Raw genomic sequence first — 24672 nt, 5'->3', positions numbered from 1 at the left:
CTCTGATTTGTGCTAGGTTGCAACTCCAACATATTCCAAGGTAAAAAGTTTCCTGCTATTCGGTATCAGACTATGGTTATACTATATGGATCTAAACAGAATTCAAGGATCAAGGAACCCAAACAAGGCATTGAGAACCAGATACGAGTAGTGCATAAGCGTACTTCCATAACACTTCTCAACAAGATCCATCATTATGGGACGCTGCAGGTATGATCCATATAAATGATGAACATGTAATATGTTCAAAGGACAGCTTTGGCAAACACAGCAACAATCTGCCTAAGCAAATTGTCCCAAGACTGTTGGCAATTGTGGCATGTGAAAAAAGATGCCCAAAAATTACAGATCTTTGATGATTCACAAATTGTGGTGAATTGGATGAATGGAACAAATTCATTGGATAATTATAAATTTCAACCTATATTTCAGGAGATTCAACTTGCTTAAACAGAGTATTTAACACATTATGTTTCAACATGTTTACAAAGACAGGAACATGGAAACTGATGGACTGTCAAAAGCAAGATTACACTTGGTAGCATGAGCTTGGATCATTCAAGAGAGAGTGGAAGGAGAGCTCATGGAATGTCTTGACACACTTTTCATGTAATCATGGGATTGTTTAAATGTCAATATCTATATGTATATTTTTTTATGGCACTGTTTATGAACATATCTAGGACCTAATTTTTATGAGACAAAACTGGTTTCAAACCTGTGATGTATGTCAGAATGACCATGACAGGGCTGTCATATTGACATTTTTGAAAACTGGTTATGAAGCAACATATCTTCTCAGCCATACTTTTATCACTTCCTATGCTTAAGCATATCTCTATATCTATATTTTTTTATGGGATTGTTTATGGACATATCTAGGAGCTAATTTCTTATGAGACAAAACTGGCTTCAAAGCTGTGATATATGTTAGAATGACTATGATAGGGCTGTCATATTGACATTTTTGAAAACTGTTTATGAAGCAAGATATGTTCTCAGCAATACTTTTATCACTTCCTATGCTTAAGGATATCTGTGAAATGCAGAAACATGTATAATAAATGTAATTTTGTTTTCATAATAAAATAATTTTTCCTCTCTGAGCAGAATAAGGTAGTTGAACATCATATCAGAACCAATCTGGTTATAACTAGCTAACATGAGATTTTAATCTAAGGTTTAAATAGACAAAATGTCTTGATACATCATTATACGGAGCTAGTTGCATGCATTACCCAACTTCTACTTGTTGGGATCATCTCAAATAATATTATTGTTATGATTATAACAATTGATAATATTAATATTAATATTAATGTAAACACAGAATAAACAATGACAATTCCAGATTTGAATTCCAATATAATTGAATGAGAGAAAAAATATAAATGACCGAATACAGCTTAAATATCTATATTTTTTAAAACAATCACAGAGTAACTCGACTATAAATCTAGAGTAATTGAACCATAAACCTACACAATGCAAAAATTAAAAGCCTAACAAATTCACAAAAAGCAATTAATAGAAAAATTGACAAAAAGCAATTAGTCGAATAACGCCGTACCTGGAACAAAGCCGAGCGTTCAAATTCCTTCTCGTCTAGACCATATTCATGCACAACAGAGCCTGTACCAAGAATCACAGCGTCACCTAGGTCATCTTGGCCCAAATGACAAGGAAGTCACATGGTGCTCGAAACTGACATTTACGGAAATTTCCATAAAACCCATTCAAGTAAGAGAAACCCTCAGTATCACGGAAAAGCTTATAATTTTCGCAAACGAAACATTTCATCCAATATATAAACAACAGCAAACGAACAACATCTAGTACCAATATAGCAAACCTTCAATTCAGCACTTCTTAACAAAGCAAATGAACTTAACACTAACTAAATGAACTTAACAAAGTTGTTAACAAAGCAACCTTCCGTTCTAGGAGTAATATCAGAGTCGAATATTCATACATCCATAACAGAATTATAAACTTAAAGAAACATTATGGACCAAAGTAAACATACATATAAATTATACGAGCGAAAAACCTTGAATACACGCCTAAGATAGGAAACCATGCAGTTACAAAACAGACTGCAATCTTCAATATTTTAACATTTCAAACAGTTCAAAAACCCCAATTTATTTAGATCTTCATGTGCAAAAACAGTTCAAACTACAAAAGGCTGCCACTCAATCTGTACCAAGAACCATAGCTTCACCCAGGTCGTCTCGGCCCAAATGATAAGGAAGTCACATGGTGGTCGAAACCGACATTTACGGAAATTTCCATAAAACCCATGCAGGTAACAGAAACCCACAGTATCACGGCAGGCAGGAACTGCATTGTGTTTTCACCGCAGACAATACAACAAATACAAACGAAAAATCGCACAGATTGCAGAGCTAAACAACCAAGTAACAATAATAACCCAAAGGGCACGAACAGGGTAAAACCCAAGCCGAGTAACTTTCCAGGATCTCGAGCAGGGACAGTTGTCTGCCGATAAGACCACCACAGCACATGCCGTAACCCAAGTTAATTGTAAATCAATCTGAATTTATTACCAAATCAATTGTATACTGTCCGATTCATACCAGCGTTACACATCCGCTTGGGAGTCACGGGACCACGTGCCCTTCACCTCGAACGATGCGAAGCCCCCAATAAGACCCCAAAACCTTGGTTCAACTTAGGTTATATGGTTCATATAATCAAAAATCACGTCGGTCAACCAACGGCCAGCGATCGATCGATCGCATATAGTCCCCGGCAGGGATCACGGAGTAACTCGACTATAAACCTAGAGTAACTGGACCATAAACCTACACAATGCAAAAATTAAAACCCTAACAAATTGACAAAAAGCAAGTAATACAAAAATTGACAAAAAGCAATTAGTAGAATAACACCGTACCTGCAACGAAGCCGAGCGTTCGAATTCCTTCTTGTCTAGACCATATTCATGGACAACCCAACCTGTGCCAGTACCATGAGAAAATGTGCAAATGACGAAATTGGTTAACGAAGTCTGCACACAAAACCCTCAGTATTCAACCAGAATGCCATTAACTTATAATGCTCAAATAACCATGGACTGTTGCATGCAGGTAACAGAAACCCTCAGTATTTAACCAGAATGCCATTAACTTATAATGCAGTAGCCGAACTTAACCTCTAAACAATACAACCAAGAATCATAGCTTCACGCAGACATTTACCGAAATTTCCATAAAACCCATGCAGCTAAGACAAACCCTCAGTATTCAACCAGAATGCCATTAACTTATAATGCTCAAATAACCATGGACTCTTGCATGCAGGTAACAGCAACCCTCAGTATTTAACCAGAATGCCATTAACTTATAATGCAGTAGTCGAACTTAACCTCTAAACAATACAACCAAGAATCACAGCTTCACGCAGACATTTACCGAAATTTCCATAAAACCCATGCAGCTAGGACAAACCCTCAGTATTCAACCAGAATGCCATTAACTTATAATGCTCAAATAACCATGGACTCTTGCATGCAGGTAACAGAAACCCTCAGTATTTAACCAGAATGCCATTAACTTATAATGCAGTAGCCGAACTTAACCTCTAAACAATACAGTAGCCGAACTTACCAAAGCGACACCAGACAGTCGAGGCATACAAGCCGGACCTGGAACAACAGAACCGCAACCAAACGTTTGCTATACAGTTAACCGAGCAGGCAGGAACCGCATTGTGTTTTCACCGCAGACAATACAACAAATACAAAGGAAAAACCGCAGAGACCGCACAGCTAAACAACCAAGTAACAATAATAACCCAAATGCCATTAACTTATAATGCAGTAGCCCAACTTAACCTCTAAACAATACAACCAAGAATCACAGCTTCACGCAGACATTTACCGAAATTTCCATAAAACCCATGCAGCTAAGACAAACCCTCAGTATTCAACCAGAATGCCATTAACTTATAATGCTCAAATAACCATGGACTCTTGCATGCAGGTAACAGAAACCCTCAGTATTTAACCAGAATGCCATTAACTTATAATGCAGTAGCCGAACTTAACCTCTAAACAATACAGTAGCCGAACTTACCAAAGCTACAGTCGAGGCATACAAGCCGGACCTGGAACAACAGAACCGCAACCAAACGTTTGCTATACAGTTAACCGAGCAGGCAGGAACCGCATTGTGTTTTCACCGCAGACAATACAACAAATACAAAGGAAAAATCGCAGAGACCGCAGAGCTAAACAACCAAGTAACAATAATAACCCAAAGGCCGCGAACAGGGTAAAACCCAAGCCGAGTAACTTTCCAGGATCAAATAACCATGGACTCTTGCATGCAGGTAACAGAAACCCTCAGTATTTAACCAGAATGCCATACAGTAGCCGAACTTACCAAAGCCACACCAAGCAGGCAGGAACTCCACCGCAGACGAAAAATCGCACAGACTGCAGAGCTAAACAAGCAAGTAACAATACCCGAGCAGGCAGGAACTCCACCGCAGACGAAAAATCGCACAGACTGCAGAGCTAAACAAGCAAGTAACAATACCAACCCAAAGGTCGCGAAGACAGTAAAACCCAAGCCGAACTTTCCAGCATCTCGACGAGGGACAGCTGGCCGGCGATCAGACCACCACAGCGCATGCCGACCACAGCTAAGACAAACCCTCAGTGTTCAACCAGAATGCCATTAACTTATAATGCTCAAATAACCATGGACTCTTGCATGCAGGTAACAGAAACCCTCAGTATTTAACTAGAATGCCATACAGTAGCCGTACTTACCAAAGCCATACCGAGCAGTCAGGAACTCCACCGCAGACGAAAAATCACACAGACTGCAGAGCTAGACAAGCAAGTAACAATACCCGAGCAGGCAGGAACTCCACCGCAGACGAAAAATCGCACAGACTGCAGAGCTAAACAAGCAAGTAACAATACCAACCCAAAGGCTGCGAAGACAATAAAACCCAAGCTGAACTTTCCAGCATCTCGAGGAGGGACAGCTGGCTGTCGATCAGACCACCACAGCGCATGCCGCCCACGTGCCCTTCACCTGCGCCACGTGCCCTTCACCTCGAACGATGCGAAGCGTGTAATAAGACCCCAAATCCTTTCCACCCCCAAAACCTTGGTTCAACTTAGGTTATATGGCAAATATAATCAAAAATCGTGTCGATCAACGCAAAGTCAGCGATCTATCGATCGCATATAGTCCCCGGCAGGGACTAATAAAGGAACAAAGATCTTCGTTCGTGTAAGTAACTTTATAATTCAAATGATGAGGTTAAATATCAAACTTGAACTGCTGGTAAGTCTCACCTAATTGTGTAGAAATCGTTTTCAAAACCATTGACAATGGTGTGACGACATCTGCCTCTGCTATACAGGAATACACCATGTAATTTACGTGATATATATATATATATATATATATATATATATATGGTTTAACAAATAAAATTGCACCATGTAATGTAATTTATGCTTTAACAAATAAAATTGTTGACTGACTGTAAAAAAAGAAAGAAAGAGTTGAAAAAATCCATCCATTAGAAACAAACAATGCAAAAATATCCGTGGTCACTCATCTTTATTGTCAAAAATTTAACGTGCAGCTCACCATTATTCAAACCCAAAACGACCATCCATCGTTCGTTCTATCGATCGCAATAACCAAACAGAGACACACAGTCTCATATGACGACGATGGGTCAGAAAAAGTACCACTTATAATCGAGATACATATAACCGGAGAGCTAAAGATTGAACGGCATTGCATGATAGTGCGTGCTCATGCAATCGAAATACATAATGGGAGACGGCATCGACGCATATATAGTGCCTAGTAATACTGACAAACAGAAACAGAACAGGAGGTACCGCAATTAGCAGGTAACGGGGGAGGATTTAATTAGCTAGTGAAAGCTGGCACCCGTATGATGGGAACAGAACGAAGAGGATGAGCCATTTCGCAGGACAGCTTAAGAACCTCGGACAAATCAACTGGATGTTCAGCATGAGGAAGCCATTGAAAATGATGGAGGAGCTTAGCCACCCAGAGGTTAACAGTGGCAAGGCCCAGAGCCTTCCCCGGGCACACACGACGACCAGCACCAAAAGGCGCAAGCCTCAGATCATTACCCCTTACATCCACGTCTTCCCCACCTTCCGACACTACAAACCTCTCCGGACGGAACTCTTGAGGTGATTCCCAAATGCTGGGGTCGTGAGTAATCGACCACATATTCACCATGGCAGTCGTGCCCGCCGGGACACACATTCCATCGCCCATGTTCACATCTTCAGTGGAGAGACGTGCCCATGATAGGAGCGGTCCAGGCGGATGCATTCGCAGCGCCTCCTTTACCACAGCCTGCACGTAGGGCAGGTTAGGGATATCTGAATCCTTCACGCTGCGCTCTCGCCCCACTACTGCGTCCAACTCTGCCTGAGCTTTCTTCTGGGCATCCGGATTCAGCACCAGTTCTGCCATGGTCCACTCTGTCAGCAGAGCCGTCGTGTCTGTGCCGCGAAAAATCATCTCCTGCATGCATGCATACATAAAGAAATTAGAAGCAAAGGCGAGCAAACTCACGTCATTCATAAATTCCTTCCGGTGTGAAAAAACTAAACTAAAATACAGAGATAGAACATATCAGATCAGATCAGAGTGTCAAAACACTAAAATACAGAGATAGATAGATCAGAGTGTGAAAAACTAAACTAAAATACAGAGAGATAGATCAGATCAGAGTGTGAAAATTTAACTAAAATACAGAGATACATGGATGAAAATACGGATAGTACGGACCCAGAGAACAGCGATCATATCCTCCTCATCTAGCTTATCTTCTCCATGCAACGACAGCAGAACGTCAACAAAATCGGATTGATCACCCGTTTCGCTGTTCCGCTCTGCACGTCGGTGCTCTTCGATGATATTTCTAACGACACCAGGCGGGCGCAACGAGCATGGATTCGAAGAGGGTCCAGCGGTCGCAGCCATGGTAGATGATCCGCCCAGTTGAACGCTCCCAACAGCTGGAAACCCTCATCCACCATCTCCCGCAGATCCTTCACTTGTTCACAAGTAGAAGTACATGACATATCGAACCTCCTTCCAAAGACGCTGCCCATGATATTGTTCAGCGCAGCCCCTTGCAAGTGTGCTCGAACCCTTACAACACCGTTACGCTCACATTCCTTTTGGATATCGACAAGCATTCCCAGAGCATCAGCCTGGCGACCAGGCTCGTGGGCAGCGATTCTGCGCGGAGAAAAGAGATGCGTAGAAGAAATTCTCCTCAGCAGCCTCCAGTAATCCCCATTGGGTGCGAAGCCAATAGCCCGGCCGAACAATAACTGCTGCGCAGATTGCTTCAGGGGTCTGTTGGCGAAATGAGGGGAGTTGAGCAGCTCTCGGGCCACTTCAGGATCCGATGTAATAACGGCGGGCGTGGAGCCTAAGCTAAAGGCCATAAGCTTCGTGGCACCATGAAGACGAGCCAGATATTCGAGCTTGCGGTGAGCGAGACCGATGCTCATGTCCATTAGACTTCCGATAATGGGCCATCCTTTGGGACCGGGAATAGGAACGTGGCCAGACCTCCTGTGTCTTCCCGCCCACGCACAGCCTCCCGGCATCAACCAGGACGCCAAAACAGCAGCGATGAGCAGTGCAACATACAGAGGCCACTGACCCAACGCAGCAAAAATATCCTGAGAGTCCAACAAACCACTATTTCCAAAGAGGAGGACATAGAGCCACCATTCGGCACTTTCAGAACTCCCCCCATTTTCCATCAAAGTGGATGGCAAATAAAAAAAAGAAAACGAAAGTTGCAAACAAAATGGATGGCAAATAGAGAAACCAAAGAAGCAGCAACAAAACAAAGCAAAGAGATACACATAAAAATGAGGACTTGATGTGGATTTATAGTGGGAACGATTCCATTCTATGGAAATAGAGGGAAATAGCAGGTTGTAACTCCCACTGGATGCACATGCATTTTTATCTTGATAGTTGTGTATGGAGTTTTCAGAATTCTAATTTAATTATGAAGTATCATTACGTGGATGGTGGAGGTTTAATAGAGAGTTATGCTTCGCTTTTTTTTCTCCTAATTAATAAATTTAATAAAAACAATTTTATTATGTGCTCGCTTCTTCCCATAAATTGCCTATTTCTTTACCACTTTTCTCGCTCTTGATTTTGATTTTGCTGCATCAAGAACTTAGTTGGTCTAACCGCTCCACCTTTTGTTGCATCGAAAAAAAGAAAGTCAATTCAAATTTGTCCCATTGAAATTGAAGTCAAATTTGTTACGTCTAAATTCAATTTGAATTGGCTGCACCAAATACTTTGTACTTTGTAAACATTGAATTCAAACCTTTTATGTTGCCACACTAAATGCCCCCATATTAAAGCTAAAATTCTAGTATCAATTTGGTCTCATATTTGAAATTTTTGTGTACTTTCCACATAATATTTAAATATGTTTTTGATTACATATTTTGATATCAAATATCATTCTTTTAATAAACTATAATTCATATTTATATAAAGACATAAACTATGGTTTACCATAGCAAATGATATATTCAAAAGCCTTACCAGATATAAAATTAATTATTCAAATTATATATAATGATTAAACTCTAAATCAAAATAAAAATTATATTAATATAGTTTTATACTCCTATAATCCCACTTTTTAATATAGTTTTAAAATTAAAAAACATATGTTACTATATTACTGTATTACTAATATTTAAATATAAAATAAAGTAGGTCATGGAACAAGAAGGGGGTAGATATTGTATGGTTCCTAGTAAGTTAAAGTTACAGAGTATTCATGGAGCTTAGGATGCATGACAAACAACCACAATGAACTTTATGCCCTCGCCTAGGGGATTCAGATAGCCAAAGAAAATTAGGTAGCTTCTCCCTCTCCTTATTTAGCATATGTTGAAGGGCTCATATCCCAAGGAGAAAACATTATATACTATTGTGAAAAGAATTAGGAAAGCAGTGAAAGGGTTCTCTTCAATAGCATATTTCCATGTTCTCTGTGATCTCATTAAAAATGCGGGGTTATGTGCTAATGAAGGGTGTAAATTAAGATTGGGAGATTTAAAAATCAATGGCCTAATGAGGCCCTCTCCTATTCCTTAGAGCTAAATGGATTGGCATTGAACAATTATGAAGGATTACATTATCAATTATTTATAGTAGGACATGTAAATTATCTCTTTTGGTTTTTTGATTGGACACTTTTGTAAGTGATATACCTACAAAACCTCATTTTTGTTATCCAGTTTGGAGTCCCTCTATAAAAATTTGTAGCTTTGTTCAATAAGAGACCTCATATAGCTGCATACTACCTCTGATGTTTTTGGTAGGCATATTTGCATATAAATACAAAATCATCATTTTGGTTTTTATATATGTGTGTTTTTGTAACCATATAATAAAAATAAAAATAAAAAAGTTGATAATAATTTCATTTATTTTTTATATTGGTTCAAAATAATTTTATATAGAAATAATTAATATCAATTTAATTTTATATTAGAAAGAATTATATAACTTTAATATAATTTCAAAATAAATATATATATATATATATATATATATATAACTTCAAATTCCAATATATAAATTTCTCAAATGAAATTTTAAACTACTCTTTTTAAATATAAGTACAGTAAAGCCATAAAAAATTATATTTCCAAAAATATTACTTAAGTTGTAATTTAAATATATAATTTTTTTTTTAAATTAAAATATATTTTTTATATAATTTAAAATTTAAAGGAAAAAATTATCAACAAAAGTTTAAATATTTCCAATTATATATTTTCCTAGCTTTTTTTATTCTCGAGACCATTCTCTTCCATTGTAACAACCATTATCAACCTCGCTATGTCTCTTTTTATACGTCATCCTTCTTATCCCATTCTACTTGTAATTTTGCATGAGAACTATTGTTTTGGGCTATTTTTCTCGTAAAAATGACAATTGTGTTGTTACAGGGTTTGTGGTATGTTGAGATGTTGTTGGAGGACTGCACCTTCCAGATTTTCCTCGCCAAGGATAGGACAAGGACTCATTGAGAATTGTTGTTACACATGAAGACCTATTTTGGACGTGTTGAACTCCTTCAATTAGTTATGAACAACAGTTTGGAAAGCATCCAATCAAAATATAGTTCAACTGTTAAAGGAGATGTTTTTGGACAACGCAACTAAAACAATTAGCCGATTTTATATTGTTATTATTGTAATTTGGAAAAGATGTTACAACTTTGTCCTAACCTTGGAAATTTTTATCAAATTGTTAATGTGTATTCTCAAATTAGATCACATGAGAATTGAGGGATTATCGTGATGTTATCATTGCAATGTGAAATTATAAAGAGGTGTACTCTCTGCCCGCACGAGATAGCCATATAGAAACAGATAAACTTTGATAGAGCGGGAGAGCACCAACATTGTAATCCTGTATTTTTCATTAATGAAATCTCAATCATTGGTGTCGCCATACCTTTCTGCTGACTAGCTTGTGTGTTGTGTAGTGTTATTTTTATTATTAGCCTTGTTCATGCTTTAATTATTGCAGAATGTTAACCAATATATTTTGTAATAACATAGGTCCTGGACCGGTCCGTTTGTTAGTGTGAAATTTATTTAATTCCCATCATAGTTTGATGGTGTGTTCACTTAATTTGAATGTGTTTCAACATTTGCTAAGAGAATGGTTTCTAGGAGAGCTCTTCTTTTCTGAATAAGAGTGACAGTCTGACAGAGTGGTATTATTCCACATTGTTTGTTTATTTCTTGAGAGTGTGAACAAGGTTTGAGAGTGTAAGAGCCAAAGGGTTGAGTTGCTGAGAGTGTGATTACAAAGATTGAGTTTGAAATTCATTAGCACTAGCCATCATTTTCCCTTGCATATATTTTGTGTAAAAGCCTTGCAATAGCAAAACCTACCCGGATTGACAATTAATTTGAAGAGTTGGAACTATTGCTCCGAATTAAAAGGACAATTGTCCCCCCAAGAGCAAGTTGAAGAAAAACCTATACACAACTTTCACACAATGCAAGTTGAAGCAAAACATGGAATGTTGTATGAAATCTAAAGCAAAATTATTTAAGGGTCAGCATAAACATATAACACTTCAAAAGTGTGTAAACTAATTAAATAAACAATATACAATTTGAATCAATCATAATGACCAATAAATTTAGTATGGGCGTGCATTTTAGTGAAGGAAAGAAATTTTTCCATGTTCCATAAAAATGCACATCCAACCTTAATTTCAAGGCCAAATTGAATGGTCCAACTTTGAGAGTACTCTTTTACTCAAAATCAACATGAATTTTTCACATTGAATTTTTTGAAACTTGTAATTTTTTGGTTAAAACCCTATAAGGGTGGTTGACGTTATAATCTAAGTAGTAATTAGGTTTAAATGTTGCCAACGGATAGATAAAGAGATAGCACCTAGGGTTTGTAGGGTCTATTTTAAGGTTTTTCAATATTATACATATTTTTTAGCGGTTGAAGTTTAAGATTAGGTGAAGTGGCCTAGTTAGGATTTGAAGATAGCTAGGTAATGAGAATGGAGACAAGTGGGACTAGTTCTTATTTCTTGTTTGGAAATGAAGTCTAAGAAAAGACATAACAATGCAAAAGTGTGTAAAATAATTAAATAAAAAATCTACAATTTGAATCAATCAGATTAGCCAATAAATGAAGGCTGAATGAGCATTTTAGTGAAGCAAGGAAATTTTGGCATGTTTCACAAAAATGCACGCCCAACCTTCATTTCAAGGCCAAATTGAATGATTAAGCTTGGAGAGTTTTTTTTTGCTCATAGGTAAAATTAATAGAATTAAATATTTTTAACTTTTCACATATATGTTTGTGTTGTTAAAAAATACTCCAAATCGCATGGATTTCAAAGGGTAAAACGAAAGGTTTTTGTTCCTCAAGTAAATGCACGCCATAAATGTTTGGGAACAAGGTAATGGGCTAAGAAAAATCAAACTTCAATTTTAATAGTTGAAACTTGTAGATTCTTGGTTAAAACCCTATAAGTAAGGTTGGATGACCTTATAATTTAAGTATTAATTACGTTTAAATGTTTCCAAGGGATAGATAAAATGATAACACCTAGGGTTTGTAGGGTCTATTTTAGGGTTTTGCTATATTGTACATATTTTTTAAGGTTTTAAGATTAGGTCAAGTGACCTAGTTAGGACATTTACTATAAAAAGGTTTGGGTGCCATTTCAATGCAAAAAATACATTTACTATCATTTATGAATAACCGGTTGCATGATGGAAATTTGTCAATTCTACCCATGAGAAAGAAGTTGTGGCCATCTGTTGACGATGCTGGACCTGCCAACATTCAGGGGATCTCCTCTGTATGGAGTCCCATCCGGTATGAAGACCCGATTGCCAAATACTTACAGATCTTCCTCGGCTCTACCTGTCAGCACGAGAGAGTGATGCAATGGTATCTTAGAAAAGTAAGCTGAGTGTTCATGGTGAGTGTGCAATGCAACTTTGTCTAGGTTCTCTTACTGCAAAAAGCGGGGAGAAAAGTGAGCCTCTAAGTGAGAGGTAATAGTACCACCCAAGAAGAGACACACATGAACTGAAAATTCCTATCCAACATCCAGTGGAATAGTCCACGGCGGACGCGATAGTCGTTAAAACCAATGAACAAGAGAAGATCCATCTATCATCCAGCGGAATAGTCCACAACGGATGTGATGGTCATTATAACCGATAAGAAAGGAAATGTTTGTCTAATATCCCGTTGGAATAGTCCACAAGGATCAGACAGCAGTGACAGCCATTACAGCACATTCCCAACAAGATAAGCACTAAAATAACCAAAATAGTTCAACTATCTTAGTACATGTGAAAGAAAACATGAAATACAAACGTTCACAGAATAGTCTTGCAAACATCCATAAGTCATCCATGAAAACGTGTTGGCCTAAAAAGGCTTCTATAATTAAGCAAAAGTTCCAAGACACATATTTACATTATACATCACTAGCCATAGTAGTGGGACATTGGAGCCACTCCTTTCTCCTCACATAACTAACTGATCTCTCTAATGCTTTGCGGGAGAAGCCAAGATGAAAATTATTTTTCTCATACAATGAGGGGGTATATATAACCAAGGGGTGATGCTTACCCCTTGTGACTCTTTGACTACTCTCATGGTTATTCAGCTTCTTTTGACTTTTTAACTTACATGACTCTTCATAGTCATGTGTGTCCATTGGACTTCCACTTTACAATACATTTGATTTACAATAAACGTGGCCAACAATGGTGATGTGGCATATGACAACTCATGGCACTGCTGAGATGGACTGCTTAATGATGTGATAAAGTCATGTCGTTATTGCTGCTGAGTGATAGATGTGTTCTTGGATGTGCATTCTCTTTTCCTCCGTATAGCTCGATGATGTGGGGTCTTCAATGATCTTCGGTCTTGGGAAATGGTTGCAAGCTTATGCTCCTTTTGCTTGCCCTTGGTAGTTTCATTCGTCCATCCGGCTACAAGTGAGTCTTTGGGCATGCTTCCTATTTCTTTTCCTTATTCATCATCTCGCCATGTTTGGAGAGTGTACCTGTTCTTGTGATTCACTCATGACGGGACGACATCTATCTGAAAACTCCCTAATATTAGATGATGCACTGTTATCCATGAACTGGGCCCGAGATTGATGACAGGATGAGAGAAGGCCCAGTAACTGCACATTACGCAGTTCTAGGTGACAGGGAGCGGGGTTGATCACTGATATTGCGCAGAGCGTAGCTCGGGCTTGGCTGCGGAACTTCTGAGCACAGTGCTTACTGGGGAGAAAATTTGGACAGTGGCCACTAGGAGTCAGGATTGCGCAGTTAAGGGAGATAGTGGTTGATGCAGGATGGGACCCTGAGAGGTGGATATGCGCAGTTTTTTGAGGCAATGAGTATTGGGAAGAAGAGAGCCCTGGAGGACAAATTTGCGCAGTTCTTAAGGTCAGTGAGCTTCGGCTGAGGGAGGACACTAAGGGACACCTCTCAGAAGTTTTGGAGGCCAAGGGAGGCTGGGGTATCTACGCATTATGGAGCTCCAATAAAAAAGGATAAGATCTATAGGATTGAAAGTGCGAAGTGCACAGTTCAAGTCAGACTGGGAGGAACTGTTGCGCAATTTTGGGGGTCAAGGGAGGCTGCTGGGCTCTGGAATTGCGTAGTGCAACTACCCGGAAGGACAGTGGCTGCACACTTCACAGTTCAAGGTAGCAAGGTCACAACATTTAGTGTTGAGATTGCGCAATGTGCAGTTTAGTCAGGGTCTGGTGCAGCTGGGTTGCCCAGTCGAGAAGATTTTTGGAAAAGTGGCTAAGCGCAAGGGGAAGATAGATTTGTGATGAAATTGAACTTGAGATAACACACTTAGCATACTTCGACAATGTGACAAAATATACGATAGGAGCAACAAGAAAGCAATTCCCTCTGTGTGACTGTCTCATAACAAGAAGTGACAAGTGCGACAATTGAGATAGACTTTAGGATGACCGTGACGACACTTGTGCGACAATGCTCAAGACTTTGTGTATGAGTGCGATGGGTGTTTACATAGCTAGGAAAAATCGTATACACAAAGACCAACCTTCGAAACCACCAGAAATGGTTCGCAAACATGACATATCGGTCACACATGCCAAAAGACGGCAGTTGATCCAACAAGCAAAAGGGGGTCAGAGGACTTTAGGAAAGCTCATGAAATGAGCTTAAGTGTTTGCAACAATCAAGGGGAAGACCAAGGAAGGCTCTGAAATTGGAGTGCAAGCCAAAATTTTGGAGGGTGTTGCAGACGCTACAACACCATCTTACATGACATCAAAATATTGCAACCCTATTTTTAAAAGTGATATTTTTAATAAAGTGTATCTTACATCTAAATATTAAATTTGAATTTTTAATTTTGTATATGAGAAAATATAGGAGTAAAGGAGGAATGTTAAAGCACCTTATAAACATTGTTTAGATAATCTTCGGCAAAATCACATAACCAATCTTTTGTCGACGCGTTTCGAACCAACCAGTGTGGTTCATCGTCAGGACAAGTTGAAGAACCAATCTGGCTAAGCTTGATTAAATAGAGGTGCAGAGACTCCAACGGCTAATTTTGACCAATGACCCTAGTCAAATTAGTTAATATTTAAATTTTTTTTTATTTTATAATAACGGAGTTAATTTAAAAATAAATAAATCTAATATTAAATATTAAGAGAATTCCTAGGTAATACCATATCTTAATAATCTAGTTATATTGGTCATTTCACATTTATTTATATTTGATATTATTCCAATATATTTTTCTAAAAAAGGTAATAAACACTATTAGGTAATTGGTAATAATGGTAAGATAGATCTTTAGAATATATTATTTTTATCTATTATTTAAATATAATGGTCTGTTCAAATTTAAATTTAGTAAGTTATATATGTTTATTAAATAATCTACTTAATAATTTATAATTCCAACCAAATCATAATTATTCCTAGAATTTAGCTCCTTAAGGTAAATATCAGATTATAGGGTTGTTAAAGTCCATAATCAAAGTGTAACTAATAATAATGGTATATCGTAAATATCTATTAAACAAATGGTCAAATACTCAGTATTAATTCAATATTTCAAGTTTAAATATATTAACACTAATAATATTGGTATATCATAATATACCCTTAAATATTCTATATTCATTAATAATCCATATATATATTTAAATATTAATTCTTCCAAAAATTAATTATTAGACATAAGTTAAAGGGAAATTCGATTCTAAAGATGTAATAGAAATAATAATGAAATATGGAAAAAATCAAATTTAATTATAAATTTCCCAATAGAATCAAAAACAAGTTAAGGTAATACACCAGGAAGCCCGAAACTAAAACAAAACCTATAATGACTTAAACACTCCATAATAATAGGACAAACCTGCCAAAAGAGAAATTAAAGGAGGATAGAAACCCTAAGACCTAACACAAAGGGGAATGAGGAGGCTAGGAAGACAGGGCTGGGACCCAGCAACGGCTAATCTTCCAGCCATCATCCCTATTAAGATTGTTCGGCCTTTTCTCAATCTCCAGGGCCTCTCTAAATTTGCGATGATGAAACTGCGCAATTTTGGCAATGACTTGAGCCTCCTCTATGCATACATGATGCATAGTCTTCTCAGCATGCTCAGCCAGGGCCGAGGACTTGGTCCTACCATGTCTTAAGTCAGCCGAATGCTCGCTGATCCGCTGATTGATAGAACGACCAGTTTCACCGATATAAGGGGTCCCACAGGAACAGGGAATGACACAGACACCCTTCATGCTCTTAGGGTCAACCGGGTCTTTTACAGACCTGAGGGAGCTACGGATAGTATTGAGAGGTCTAAAAGATGCGGATACATCATACTTCCTTAGAATCCTCGCAATCCTGTCCGTGGTCCCTTGGATGTAAGGAAGGTTCACACCCAGGACATGATCTTTAGGAACCTTTCGGATTGAAGGCTCCTTCTTGGCCTTGAGGAAGGCTTTTTGACCAAGGTGCCTATTGTAACCATTCTTCTCAAACACTTCTAGGAGGTGAGCCTTCTCCGTTTCCAGGCTCTCCTTATCCGAAATTCTCACAGCACGGGTGGCAAGAGTGCTAAGAACCCCTAACTTCTGAGCGGGGAAATGATGCGACGAAGCATGCAAGTATTGCTCAGTATGCGTCTTCTTTCTAAACACCTGATGAGAAAAGGAACCATCCACCTTCTTCGAGATGAGAACATCCAAGAACAGAAGACAACCATTCTCTTCTTTCTCCATCGTGAATTTAATGGCGGCGGATTGGTTATTGAGGTGACAAAAGAAACGATCCAGCTCGTCAGGACCATGAGACCAGACAACACCAGTATCATCGACGAATCTTTTCCAAAGCTTTGGTAAGAGACGAGAGGAGGCCAAAGCCTTAGACTCAAAATCCTCCATGAAGAGATTAGCGACAACAGGGGACAAGGGGGAGCCCATGGCAACCCCACAAGTCTGCTCATAGAATTCTCCTTCGAAGCTGAAAAAGGTAGAGGTCAGGCAAAGCTCAACCAACTTAGCCGTATCAGGGTCGGTCAGCTTATTAATTACCGCCAAGGCCTCATTGATAAACAATTTTATTCACTAAATAAAATTTTCATTTCTTTATAAAATTGAGTTATAGAAAAATAAAGAAACAAGTTAAAAAAACTCATTTGCGTGTGCATTCCTCGCGGTTTATTCAGCGTGTATTCGTCACGATTTATTTAGCATGCATTCCTCATAGTCTATGTAGTGTGCATTATTTCATTCAACGTGCATTCAGCTAGTATGCCTTGACACAAGACAACGATGGCCTTAATTGAAACGATGACGTCCTCTTCCATGCAAATAATTGACACGCGGGGTTCCCAGGAGATCTTCACAGTAAAGAAATTCAAAGAGTGTGCCGATACATGGAGTGATACAAACAATTGTCCACTAGATATGCTAGATATCCCGAGAAGAGGAGAGGTTTATAAATTTATATTTGGACAATTCGTTTTCCAAAATGATGAGATAGATGATGCCATAGAAAATTATGATGATAAAGCAATGGAATTAAAAATATTTGGGAAGAGTATAAACCTAGACCCTGATCTAGTTGCAAGAGCAACGGAAATTCTACGCAAAGGGGGAGCAATATTTAACTCCAAGAAAGCCCATATTCTAGGAAAGATTGAAATGGCTAATAAAATATGTGAGAAAAAAGTATATGTTCGAATGAATGGATTAAAAATGCAAGATTTTCCCCAAGGACCATGCAAATATTTCATTCAAGTTGTCCTCAGGACAATTATGAATCATCACAAGCTTGATATTTCCGGTGATTGCACGACGATAGTTACTCATTGGGTTCACAGCATTGCCATAATTTTCCCTCATCTGTTGGCTAAAATATTAAATTATGCCCTACAAGAAAGTAAAATTAAGAAGGTTAGGTTCAGTTTCCCGGGAACACTGCAGAAAATTATCGATTTGTATTGAGGAGGTGTTGAAACAAGGGTTCCTAAAACTTACGTTAGGAAATCAAAACCAAATAAATCCATTGAGGAAGAACCACTTGGGAACAAAATATTTGTTGATTCCTAGGAGCAAGAAGATCTTAGCTCAGGGGGAATTGTTGGAGACAGTTCAAGGCTGGGTGGAATGTGCTCTGTTCCTGAATATTCCCCAAGCATATTATTGCCGTTAGATGAAATTTTGTTATGTTTTGCCTATTATTTTGAGATTATTGTATGTTTTACCTATTGACTTTTGAAATGGTTTAATGATGTTATGGTGCAAATATTAAATTGAATTTATGGATCGACTGCATACAAGAAAATTTTCATGCATAGATAGCATATTTTCCTAAATTAATAAATTTTTGAAACATATGGTTATTTTGCAGATTATATGATCTAGATTAGAGGAATTGTATTATGTTACATTAACGAGTTGATGGGATAGGAAATAGGATAAATTGTTAATAAATATAGTGTGTTTGGTTGTCGAGATAAATTATTGTTGTATATACATCCTCTTTGTACATATATATGTATGTATCCATATAGATGCGGAGAATTTCTAGAACTATTTACATAGTTTTGTATACTCTCTCTTTGGCACTAAGATAATTAATTAATGGTGGTTACGTAAAGGTTGTTAATAGATAATATAAACAGGAGATAACAATACAACATGCAACTAAAAAGAAATTAAGAAATTGGACTTGAGATACATGTAAAGATTTTACTTTTAGCTATATTGCAGTTCCTTGTAAATTATATAGTTGAAGGGAATAATTATTGACGAAATTGTATCCTAGTAAGACTACCAAAATATCCTTATCATCTCCTTAAGGCAATGAATTGTCGATATGAAACATGTAATATCTAGGTGATCCTTATAAACTAAATAGGCAACTCTTATGCTTGTAATTCTAATTGCAATGAGGGTATATTACATTGCATCCTTGTATGTATGCACGTATGTAACTAGTCTTATAGTTCCCTAAATCATGTAATTGAGAGTACAAAACCTCGACCTTGGGTAGGTTTTAGTTATTCATAACTAAACAAAAAGTGAAATCATGGAATATATAGAAATAATAGCAGAAGCACATATATATGAATATTACTTGGCATAAATAAGATTGTAAAAGAGCACATATTTTTGAAAGACGAAGGGGTATAATCATGGAAGAACCAATTCTTCACCAATAAAGAAATCGACAACAAGTCGAGTAATCATAAAAAAAAATAGCATGGTATGCATGATCCTTTCAATTAAGTTCAATAGATATATCAAGTTCTATAGTACCATAGAGAGTTATATAAGAAGTCTAATATGGAGAATTGAAATGGAAGGCACTTATATATATATATATATATATATATATATATATATATATATATATATATATATATATATATATATATATATATATATATATACTTCAACAATAACATTTAGAAAAATTAAAAATTTGGGTACAGTTCCATAAGAAACTTTAGAAGAATATTATGGCAGAAAATTCACAAAAAAATCTATACAATTTGTGCAAGAAAGGATATAACAGTCAACATGTTGAACAAAGTAAAAGGGAAGATCCTTTTTAAATAATCTAAAGGAATGTATACATCCATGCATGTTATACATATGGTTTTAAAACACAGCTAAGAGAAGATTATTATAGAACAAGTAAATAAGACCCAAAATATTGTAAGGTGAAATGATGGTTCGTTAAGGCCTCCATGGCCGCACAAATAAATTAAAAAACATGTAGGGTTGAAAATTCAATAACCAGGTAAACCCTAATTTGGCTTATGGCTCTTAAGGCAAAATTGTAGCAGTACACCAGGTAGAATTTGGGAGTAATGTAGAAATTTTATACCAAACTATAAGAATCATGAAGTCAAGAAGTTATCCTCTAAATTTGCAAGTTGTTTGGTGGGAAGCTACTAGTTCATACGAAATCCATTACTGTAACCAAATGAATTGCTAAATTAGCAATGGAATCTTGGATGATCATTCAAGAGGTTAACCAAAAACGAAGAGATACAAATAGGTGCACAAATGAAGTAAAATTGTATCCTTGAGAAGTAGAGTTGTGACATGTCCTCCTCATCGACTGTGAGCACAAAGGAACTAGATGTTAATTGGAGTTTGAGCAAGAAATCTAAATCGAGTCAAGATGTCTTTGTAGCACACCCGAAACATAAAAATAAACTATGGTAAAGGAAAAACTCTTTACCTCAATAGAAGTGAGACCATGCTACTCCTGGAACTACAAAAGTATATAACAAAATTTGTCATCATGGGAATAATTGGGTGTTTTAAATGAGAACATAAGCCTATATCGAAATGAAACTTTAAAAATTAGTAAAAGAACATGATTATTACTCTTAATAACCAGTGCAATAACAAATCGAGAAAAACCCCAATTAGTAAGGAAATTTTCTTAGAAAAATGGAGAGAATGATTTTCGGCTTAGCAACTGCCCATTTAGAAATTATAATGCGAGAGAAGGGCCTTGTATCCATATTCTTCCACGAGACTACAAGAATCCCACTACGAACTATTAGACTGGAAAGAACGAAGCCCATAACCTTCCTTAGAAGGGTCGAACCCTTTCATGCATACTTAGGGTTTGATAAAGCACCATATTTCATACCTCCTTCCATAGAAAGTATCGACAATGCTACGTGAATTTAGATCAAAGAATACTTTTACCCTTTACTTTATACCAAGTTGGCCTACCAATTCAACATGGCTAAGCAAACTAGGGTACTCTGGTATCTCGAAGGAATGCAATCTAAACTAGAAGAAACATTTTCAAATTACAATACTCGAATTTACGAAAATCAAAGCCCAGATAAATAAGAGAATCGGTACCTAAAAATTGTATAATTTATTCAATATTTCCTCTATAGTTATCTTAGTAAATTGAAGGAGCAATATAAACAATCGGTCAGCGCCACTATAAAAATGTGAAGGAGAGTAATAAATTATACACATAGGAAATAGATAAATGGAAATAACAACCTAAACCAGAACCAAGTCTTACATTACCTAAAGAAATACAAAAGGTAGAACAACGTAAGACCTGGAGTAACCTTTGAGGTGCATTTATAGAAATTTCAAGTAAAAATTGACATTAAGCCATCACAGTCATACCAGGTGGTGCAACACTCTGGTCACCAGAGGAAACCAAATGAAACATTAAGACAACGAATTCAAAAGGGAGGGTTAGTCACTAACAAACCCTATTTTTGTCCATCATTGGATCTCAAAATTAGATCATGGTCATAGAAATGCATGCGATTGGCGCTCCATGTGAAATTCACATGGTAAGCCCTAACATGAACTTTGTTTATGAGCCATGTGTATTAATAACCAAGAAAATAATAAAACCATCCCACACCCACAATCATTACGAATGATACCAAGGTGTAGAGTATTTTCAAAGGAGATAATATTGTATAAGTGGATATCTAGCCTAAGCACCATGGTACTTGTTAAATTATATAACATATGAAAATTGGGTCAAGATTAGTATATGTGAAGAATCAATGGATACCAATACTCATGGATAAGACCCTTCAACTAGAAATTGGCTATATTCCTAAAAGGAAACAAATTCTTAGTCAATTGAAGTAAAAGACACAAGGAGTTAAAATGATCAATAACACATAGGCATAGTCACATTAATGTTCCCTGAAACAAACCTGTCAGTGGTGAGTCTAAATACTCCAAATAATGACCAGGTGGAATCCACCTTGAACCCAATAATAATTCTTACAGAAAGTGACAAATCATTTGATTATGATGTATGTACAACAATGGGAATGTTAAAGAAATAACAGTGTATATTGGGAAGTGAAGAAATTTGTGATAAATATGTATGTACAATAATAATAATGTTAAGGAAAAGAAAAATAAAATTAGGTGAAATTGAGGTATGTTACATGTGGTATCATATTTGTAGGTTCAAATGTGAGGCCTAAGAGTCAAACCATAGTTGCAGGTATTTTGCAAAAAATATCTAAAGGTATTTTGTAGAAACAGTTAAATTAGTTTTGTCAAATGATCTATAGAACTTAAAGGCCTATGGTCCAACCCACAATTAACAAAGTTACTATGTAAAGCAAAGAATACATTAATGATAAAATATCTACTAGATCTCTTGATAAAGGAGAGTAGATCTAAGTGTAGATAGGAGATAAATTTTCACCTACTACAATGCAATTGTTGGAAGAAGTAAAAGACTAAGGAACATAAGTATATCTTCAATAAAATAAATTGGTTGAAGATTGTGGTAAACAAGAGCAGGGGATGAGAAGTACACTATTCCGTTAAATAAATTATCCATAAGGATTTTAGCAAGTAATTAACTATGCATAATTGGGTGAGAGAAGTATACAAGGTGTTGGCTCATAATAACTATGCCAAAAAGAGCAAAGTCTCTTGTGTTAATTTAATAATTGTACCAGGAAAATAGGGAAATCAAGTATTGATACATACACTTATTCGTGTCTAAAGAATATATATCTATATATATATATATATATATATATATATATATATAATATATATATATATATATATATATATATATATATATATATATATATATATATATATATATATATATAATGAGTATATTGAAATACAACTAAGAGTAGTAATGGAGAGACACCCTTCGAACCAATTTATGCACAAGAATCCATAATGTCCATTAAACTTGAGATTACTTAAATGTGAATTGCATTTCAAAATAATAATAAAATATCAATAATTCATAGAAAATGCATAACTCTTGAAAAATAATAAAATCATGCTCTAGAAAATCTCAAATAAAAATAAAAATAAAAAAGTTACTATGCAAGATTTTGATAAGAATTCCCAATCCAAACTTACTTGGACAATGTATAGCATTATGGATATTTTATCACACATGCAAACTTAAACACAATGAGCTCCTTGGAAATATGCACATTGTTTCAAGGATTATCAAAGGTAATTATATTCTTATATAATAAATGGGTTTAATTGAAAACAATGTGTTAGCATTCTCATTAAAGTAATTTTATATATATATATATATATATATATATATATGTTTCCTTTTATTTTTCCTTTTTTGGGGGTTTTATTTATTTTATATTTAGTTTTAAATTACTAAAAAATGATGGATTTTTTTTGTTACAAAAGTGATGGAGGGTATGATCATAGCTAATGGCTTCGGCTTGTGTGCCTGAGCATTCTATCATATCCCATCATCGCGATTTTTCGCATAGGTAATCTCTGCTCTCAACATTCTCTTTTTAAGTTCTAATTGCTCTAGTTACTTGTCAGGTTCTGGGTTTTGCAAGATCCTTGGGTGAGCTTGCCCATAAAACCCCCTTTGGGAAGGAGATCACAACATTTAATTCCCTAGTTTCCAATGGCCCAAAATTTCAAAATTTTAGTCCCTCCCGCTTTGTGAAAAAGCAAGATGACATCCCAAAAGTGGAGATCAATTCCCCTGAAGCCCAAATCTGAGCACTCCAACTTGCATATCGTGGCCTGATTAGTTAGTTCCAAGGAATATGGCCCTCACCCCACACTATTTGGACCTGGATTGAGAAGAATTGGAAGCTCCTCATCTCAGATGAACTTGTTTCCTCCTTCTGCAATAAGGGCTTGTTTACTTTTTATTTTGAGAACAAACTCGATCGGGATCTGATATTCAGAAGTGGACCACATTTTATGGGAGACTAATTTGTCTACCTTGATCATTGGAAACCTAATTTTAATTTGGAATGTGATATGCCTATCACAATATCATTCTGGTTAAACTCCCCTACTTTCCTCCCCACTGTTGGAATGACGCTATGTTCACACTGATTGGAAATTCATTAGGAAATTATGTTGACTGTGTAGAACCCAGAGATGGACTCTTTCCCTGTGCAAGAAGATGTGTGGAGGTAGATCAAGATGAAGGAATTTCAGTGGCAATCAATTTTTGTATGGATAACTAGACTCATGTGTAGGAAGTGGACTATGACCAACTACCTTTTAAATACAAAGTATGGCATGAATATGAGTACTTTTCCAAAGAATTCCCAAAAATGCAAGTATATCGGGAACAACAAGAAGAACAAAATGATCAATGGAAGCAATCCAAAAGGAAAAAATGATCAAATAAACAACAACCCAAATATGCATTGGCTCCTGAAAAAACTCCTCTCAAGGATGGATAGGGCCCACAGTCTTCAGGCCCCGAATCTGAATCCCATAATGTTCAATTTACGGATGATACTATTCTACTAGGGGCAACCTCTCTGTTGATTGCAAAAATATTTAAAATGGTATTGGATAGATTCCTCTCTACTTCTAGGGGTTTAACAAATGTTTTCAAAAGTCATATCTTCACATGGAATACATCTACACATAAGCAGAGGAAAATTGGAAATGTTTTAGGATATAAAGTCATTGGAGGTTGGCAAGAGTTCAAATATGTAGACATTCCAATATACCTCAAAAAATTT

The 24672-nt window shown here is 36.5% G+C and overlaps 1 protein-coding gene and 1 pseudogene across 1 annotated transcript; both read right to left on the bottom strand.

The window, feature by feature from the left end:
* Nucleotides 1–5604: 5604 nt before the first annotated feature.
* Nucleotides 5605–6984, bottom strand: LOC149177798 (cytochrome P450 78A4-like). The gene is made up of 2 exons (XM_089423469.1): nucleotides 6831–6984; nucleotides 5605–6563 (listed from the first exon to the last, which is right to left on the bottom strand). The coding sequence occupies exons 1-2, from the start codon at nucleotides 6846–6848 to the stop codon at nucleotides 5931–5933; spliced, it is 651 nt and encodes a 216-aa protein (XP_089279595.1). The 5' UTR covers nucleotides 6849–6984; the 3' UTR covers nucleotides 5605–5930.
* Nucleotides 6860–7822, bottom strand: LOC149177797 (cytochrome P450 78A4 pseudogene; annotated as a pseudogene).
* Nucleotides 7823–24672: the final 16850 nt, after the last annotated feature.

This window comes from Pinus tabuliformis, chromosome 4_1 (assembly GCF_031772625.1).
Source record: "Pinus tabuliformis cultivar Carrire ecotype Pingquan chromosome 4_1, CPIR1, whole genome shotgun sequence".
Taxonomy (NCBI): Eukaryota; Viridiplantae; Streptophyta; class Pinopsida; order Pinales; family Pinaceae; genus Pinus; species Pinus tabuliformis.
Note: the sequence above shows the minus strand (reverse complement) of the source record. Positions and strands in the feature narration are given on the sequence as shown.